The sequence below is a fragment of the Spea bombifrons genome, chromosome 5 (assembly GCF_027358695.1).
Source record: "Spea bombifrons isolate aSpeBom1 chromosome 5, aSpeBom1.2.pri, whole genome shotgun sequence".
In the NCBI taxonomy this organism is placed as follows: Eukaryota; Metazoa; Chordata; class Amphibia; order Anura; family Pelobatidae; genus Spea; species Spea bombifrons.
The window spans coordinates 46,580,535-46,587,663 of record NC_071091.1 but is presented as its reverse complement, the minus strand read 5'-3'; the positions used below and the strand labels follow the sequence as shown (position 1 = coordinate 46,587,663).

The following is a 7,129-nucleotide window of genomic DNA, read 5'->3' as shown; positions in this document are numbered from 1 at the left end:
AGTGCGGTACCTCAGGGATCTGTACTACTCTTTAATATTTTTATTAATGAGATTACAGAAGGTCTTGATGGAAAGGTATGTCTTTTTTCTGACGACACAAAGATTTGCAACAGGGTTGATGTTCCTGGAGGTAGAAGCCAAATGGCAAATTATTTGGGTAAACTGGAAAAATGATCAGAGATGTGGCAACTGACATTTAATGTGGATAAATGCAAAGTAATGCATCTAGGGCATAAAAACTCAAGGACAGAATATTTGATACTTTCAACTTGATAAAGACCTCATCGTGAGGTCGAAACGTTGTTGTCCTTCTCCTTCAATAAATCTGCCTGATGGAACCCTTGAGTGCCTGGAGCCTTTTTCTAGAATATTTGATACTGTCCTAACCTCAACGTGCGAGGAAACGGATTTAGGGGTAATTATTTCTGACAATTTAAAGGTAGGTAGACAATGCAGTAGAGCAGCACTGGTAAGACCTTAGTTGGAGTATTGTGTACAGTACTGGAGACTGTATCTCCAAAAGAATATAGGTACTTTCAAGAGAGTTTAACCCCTTAAGGACCAGGCTGTTTTTTGTACCTTTTGGGACCGAGTTTTAACACTGGTGAGCAGGATCAGACTGGCCCACCGGGATACCGGGAAAATCCCGGTGAGCGGCTGTGAGCGGTATTGAAAGCGGCACCCAGGCCTCCTCCTACCGGCGCCTAATGAAGTTGAGGGGGTCGGTGCACACACCGCGCCGCCCAATGGCAATGCCTCAGCACTTCGTCCCACGTCTTAAAAAAGGGGGGACGAAGAGCTGACACATGACCATTGGGCGGTGCTGTGTGTGAACACCAGCCCCTTTAACTTCATGAATGCTGGCCTCCACCCGCTGCCCTCATCAGACACCAGAAGCAGTGGTAAGTCGTGAAGGGGGGGTGTTATATGGGGGTTTAAGGCTTTTCTGGAGGCATGATATGCCTTTTAACCCTCTTCATTACACTCTGCCTCTAGAAATGCATTTAACCCTCTATATGCCCCTCTGCCTCCAGAAATGCCTTTTAATCCCCTATATGCCACTCTGTCCCATGATATGCCTTTTAACCCCCATATGGCATATAAGGGTATAAGGCATTTCTGGAGGCAGAGTGGCATATAGGGGGTTAAAAGGCATTTCACGGGGCAGAGTGGCATATAGGAGAGTATAAGGCATATCAGGGAGGCATAGTGGCTTATAGGGGGGTATAAGGCATTTCTGGGGGCAGAGTGGCAAGCCTGGGGGCAGATGTGCATAACTGGGGGGTAGGTTGGCAAATAAAAGGAAATAAAAACAAGAAAAAATATTTTTCTCAATCACAGCTTTTCTTAAATATTTACTGGTAAAACTTTTTTCCTATAGGGTCGTCTTATATTCAGGCTTTTTCTTTTTTTCCTTAATTAATATTCAGATTTTGGGGGGTCGTCTTTTAATCATTGTCGTTTTATAATCGAGCAGTTTACATTACAAAATAATAAGAGCTGAAATAAATATTATACAAGACAACTTTCTAGCTATATTATGCAATTTTTATTATACTTTCATAAAAAGTAGATAAGCCATTTTATCGTTTTTGTTGTGTTGTGTCAAAGTTCTCTTATTACATTGTTCATCCGTAGCCAGAAAATAGTAAGGTTCAACCGAGCTACCCTAAGTACAATCCAAAATGCATTTTATTTTGCCTTCTGTTTCTCTATAATCTATTTACTAGCATTCCATTGAATCTGTTAATACGATTAGTAATTTAAAAAAAAGCTGACAAAGATTGTAGAAAATACACACCCCCTTCAATGTGAATTCCAGTTCATAAAAAAAAAATTCACATAGCAGAACAGGCTCTTGGCTTGCAAGAAAGAAAATGGAAAAGCCCCGTCCACTGTGGGATAACTCTTTACAGTTTGTGTTTGCCTGCATATCCTATGCTGTTGGGTTAGGAAATGTTTGGAGATTTCCTTACTTATGCCAGCTGTATGGAGGTGGTAAGTGGGTTTTTTCCATTTTTTTAAAAAAAAAAATAATTTTTTTTTTGTATTTACTAAATAGAACAAAATTAACATTTTGCTTTAAGAACGTTTGAGCTGGTATTTCCATTTTAAGTAAATATTTCTGATTACTTGCAATCTTACTATTGACAGACATCATGTAACATCCTCTTACTAAAAACATTAGTGCTTTATTTTCTGCTGATCAGTTATAGATGCATTGAACACCTAAAGGCAAAATATGTAACATATATTTACCACATCTGTAAATGAAGGTTTCTTTATAAAGTGCATTGTTCTGCATAACTGGCAAAAAAATGTGTTAATAGGACCTCTATAAATATTTGGTATGGAATCAAAGAAGGGTTGCTATAGAGGGGTAGGGGCAATTTCCCCCTTGGCCATCTGATTTGTAAGTTTGGGGCCACTATCAGAAATAATTTATTTGTGCTTTACTTTGCAATTCTACATAAAGTCATCAAGTGAATTTGTGCCAAACAGGACTTGGTGTTACCAGCCCACTCCTGTTTAGAATAAGATTAATTGTAAAAAGTTGTGGATCCTTAAGAATAACAGGGAAAGTTGTAAATTATGTTTTCCTACCACTTGTTTGCATTGTATTGTACTTTATTTTGCCCCTTAGACTTGCATTTCCACCTCCCATAGTTACCAGATTCATGAACATTCAATAACAATTATGTACTATTTTGTGGTGGGCAATTAATGTGTTGTAGTGTCACACAATGGCGCCACACATGTTCAAAATTTTATCATAATACATATATAATAATAACATGTTGTAAATCAAAATTAAACAAATGAATGAGATGTGGTATTTTTTTTACTGGCACTGTCTCTTTAGCCAGGGGCGTAACTAGAAGCCTCAGGGCCCCGGTGCGAGAATCTGTTAAGGGCCCCCCCAACCCAATCTACCCTCCTCTCACACCATCTACCCCCTCTCCCCCCCTTCTCAGGCTATCTACCCTATCCCTACCCCCTTCTATCTACATTTTGTTTTTATTTCCTTTTATTCGCCAACCTGACCCCCCCCAGTTATGCACATTTGCCCCAGGCTTGCCACTCTGCCCCCTGATATGCCTTTTAACCCCCTATATGCCTCTCTACCTCCAGAAATGCCTTATATCCTTATACGCCACTCTGGTTAAAAGGCATATAATGGAGAGTGGCATATAGGGGGACACACTTACATACACACACATGCCGATTTTTTTGTTTTTAACAAATACAAAAAAATATTATACAGTTTGTACAAAAAATACATTAGTTTACTGACCTTCTACTTCTCTTCACTTCCGTCCTCTGGTAGCCGCACACTGTTCTCTTCTCTATCCTGACAGGATGTCACTGACACGACATCCGGTGCTCCAGCAGTCTGAGTGCGAGGGGGCGGAGATTTCACTCTTCACGCTGCTCCCATCACTATGCGGCCATCAGATTGCTGGGAATGTAATCTAAACGGCCGATGCGTGCTGATGCCGCCGGCCGGAGCTACTTTAACACTTTTTTTAATGTAATATGGCAAGCTGAATTGGCTTGCCATATAAAGTAAAAAAAAAGTATTAAAGCAGAACCGGCCGGCGGCATCAGCACGCATCGGCCGTTTAGATTACATTCCCAGCAATCTCATGGCCGCATAGTGATGGGAGCAGCGTGAGGGGTGAAAGGTCCGTGCGAGGGGGCGGAGCTTTCACCCTTCACCCTGCTCTCATCACTAGGCGGCCATCGCACACGGCAGCTGGGTGCTGATGCCCCCGGCCGGCGCTGCTTTAATACATTTTTAAAATTTAATATGGCAAGCCGGACCAAAAAACAAGTATTATAGTAGCGCCGGCTGGCCGCATCAGCACCCAGCGGCTGCTTAGATTAGATTTCGGGCAGCCTGGGGGGCAATTGTCCCCCTGCCCAGCCCGTCCCTGTCCGCACAAAGGTTGAAAATTACATTTTACCATTTTACTTTGCACAAGACCAGATTCAAAAGGACCTGTCATAGACACAAGTGTTCTTTTGTAGGATGAACTTTTCTTCCAGTGGGCAACAATCTCCCATTAAAAACACATTTGATTATATTGCTTTAAATTGCTGTTGTACAAATCTAAATTTTATTTTTATTATAATCTTCATAAAAGAAAACAAAAATTAAGATGTAATGCAAACAGTGACTTGCTATAGCATAAAGATTGAAAAAGACAAGTCAGTTTAATCTTATTGCATTTGCCCATTGTACAAACAAATGATAGCAAACCAGATTTTTATAAAATATTTTTTCGCACAATAGGTCTGGAAGTAAATGTCACGTGCCAGATATGTGCAATTTAAGAATATCCTCAATCAACCAATCAAAGCCCCATGATAAATTACATATTTTCAATGTTTTGTAAATATTGTTTATTGTGATATCTCACAACTATAATAATCACAGTCCCATCATGCCTAGGTTCCAGCACTTACACATCCAACCAGTAAATATTAGCTGTTAGCAGTCACACTCCTATCATGCCAAGTCAGCCAGTACATGCTGGTACAGGGTGGCTGTAAGTGATGTGCAGACCCCATACTGCTGGCAGCATCAATACACAAGGGGGGCAGCTAGCTAGGTTTCAGCATGTACTGGCTGACTTGGCATGATAGGAGTGTGACTGCTAACAGCTAACATTTACTGGTTGGATGTGTAAGTGCTGGAACCTAGGCAATCACAGTCCCATCATGCCTAGGTTCCAGCACTTACACATCCATGCTATCACACACACTCATTCATTCATATACTCATTCATTCATTCACAGATTCATTCCCTCAATCACGCATACTCATTCAAACACCCTCCCCACCCCGTTACCTGCACTGCAGCTCATCGATGCCGCTCACAGACTTCAGCAGGGGGCACGGCCTACCTCTGCATTCTCTGGTACTGTACAGAGGAAGCAGGACTGGAGCAGAGTCATGTGATGTCACGTGAACTCTGCTGGGTTCCGCTTCCTCTGTGCACTACAAAAGACCCTCCCACAAGTAAGTAGCAGGGCTCTTATTGTAGCAGGGCTCGAGGTGCGGCCCGCGTAAGATCGGTTGCCCTGGCTGCTGATCTCACGCGGGCCGCACCTCCAGGTCTCGCGGGCCGCATTTGGCCCACGGGCTGCATGTTGGACGCCCCTGCTATAGATTATGAATTAGAATTTAGAATTACTTATATTATAGATTATGAATTAGAATGTATATTATATTATATAATATATAATATATTATAGATTAAGATTAAAGATTATAATTATTTTAGTACTACAGCTAGTACCTTGAAGCTTTTCTTAGTACAGTTGTTGTCATCACACATGAAAGTCAATCTTTCTTGAAAAGAAATTAGAAAATAAAATGTCACAGCAAAACAGTTAGCATCACTGCTTGCTGAACAAAAACACACAGTACTTATGCGGCTGCACTAGCCCAACAAGATCAAACCAAATATTTTTGAAAACTAGACAGCCTAAGGTATTTGAAATGCTGGTATTTTAACCATTTCCATGGACTAATTTTACCACCAGCCTTTGTCAAACTTTATGGTAATACATAAGCCCACGTCCCATATTTGGGACATCTTTGAAGCCGGCCAATTCAATTTAACCCATCAAATCATACATTTTTAAAAACTAGGCATCCTATGGGCATCTATAATGCCAATATTTTAACATCTTCCACACGGGAATTTTTGTGAAGATATAGAATTGTAGGACTTGCTCATAATAAACGTATTTTTGTTTAATTTTTTGGTGACAGTGGGGAATTTTTACATGTTACCATATTTTTACATTTTTTTTTTTACTAATCACACTAATTAGTGAGCTGGGTTCCATTGACCTTGCATGGTTGAATGCAGTACCTGCATGCAGGAGGAGCTCAAGAGTTCTCAAGAGGGTCTGGATAGACCCTCTGGGAACTCATTCAGTTTTCTATTGTTGACGCCATCTTGTGAATGGCGGCAACGTCATTTACATGATGGCACTTGTGGTTGCTCTTCGGAGCAATCATAAGGCTATCGGGGTAGGGGGGTTGTGTTGCTACATGCCTCGATATCGAGGCATGTCAGCAACACCGTGTATGCTTAGGAAGCGATTTTGATCGCTTCCTAAGCTGTTTTAGCCGGGCGCTATTTTTCTTGTGGCCATTTTTCTTGCGGGGAGGACTTTCCGTGAAAGCTGTTTAACAGCAGCCCGTACATTTACGGGCTTTGTCGTTAAGGGGTTAATAAAGGCTCTGAAAGATAATAAGATATTTTGCTTAAAACTGTGGCCTTAAAATGCAGTGTGTCTGCTGAAGGAAATTATGTATGTCAATGACTATTACCGTATTTGCCCAAATATATGCCGCACTTTCCCCCCCCACTTTAAGTCTTTAAAGTGGAGGTGCGGGCTATAATCGGGGTTTAGCGCAGGGATGCGCAATTCATATCTCCCAAAGCCCGGGACATGCTGTTCCAGGTGCCGGGCGGGTGTTTTTTTATTTTATTTTTTCATTTTCATTTAGCCCTGCTGCGCGCAAGCAGCAGGGTTAGGCCTATAATCGAGCCAATACAGTATTATTATTCAGAAACAAATGAAAAAGCCTGCTTTCCACAGTAATTCCAGCAAGCACATGCTCTAATCAGCCTCCCACTGTACATTGAAGTGATATGTTCTATAAAATGTAAGAGGCACTGCTAGTGCTTAAGTGTTTTGACTTCAGATCACAGTTTGACTTATTTCCTCACTTAATGTTCAAATGTACACACAAGAGTTCCAGTTAAAGAGGAACACATAACTTACAAATAAATGAGCAGGTTTCCTCTGCAGTTAAGACAGTAATTGTAAATATTTTAAGTGACATGGGTCAGGGCAGATTTCTCTCCTGGAGCAGGGCAATTTCTGAGAATACTGTTGCTCTAGTATTATAAAACCCTGTATATCTCATTAAGGGAAACAAATATATTTGTTTTCAGCATAAGTCAACTAAACAATTCTTGCTTTAGGACTCCTTGACCTCTCGTGCCCCTTTTCTCTGCCAGGAAAATAATAATCTAGTACATGAGGGAAAAGCTCCTTTGTACTCTGCAGGAGTTTAGACAACTGACGCAATGTGCATTTC

The 7,129-nt window shown here is 41.1% G+C and overlaps 1 protein-coding gene across 2 annotated transcripts in view; it reads left to right on the top strand.

Annotated features, from left to right (window-relative positions):
* The first annotated feature begins 1,851 nt into the window (after positions 1 to 1,851).
* LOC128497332 (sodium- and chloride-dependent transporter XTRP3-like) overlaps positions 1,852 to 7,129 on the top strand; it is a 169,209-nt gene continuing 163,931 nt past the window's right edge. For both annotated transcript variants that reach the window (XM_053467323.1, XM_053467322.1), the window contains exon 1: positions 1,852 to 1,998. In XM_053467323.1, coding sequence (XP_053323298.1) covers positions 1,878 to 1,998 — 121 coding nt within the window. In that variant the 5' untranslated portion in view covers positions 1,852 to 1,877. The remainder of the gene's footprint in view (positions 1,999 to 7,129) is intronic.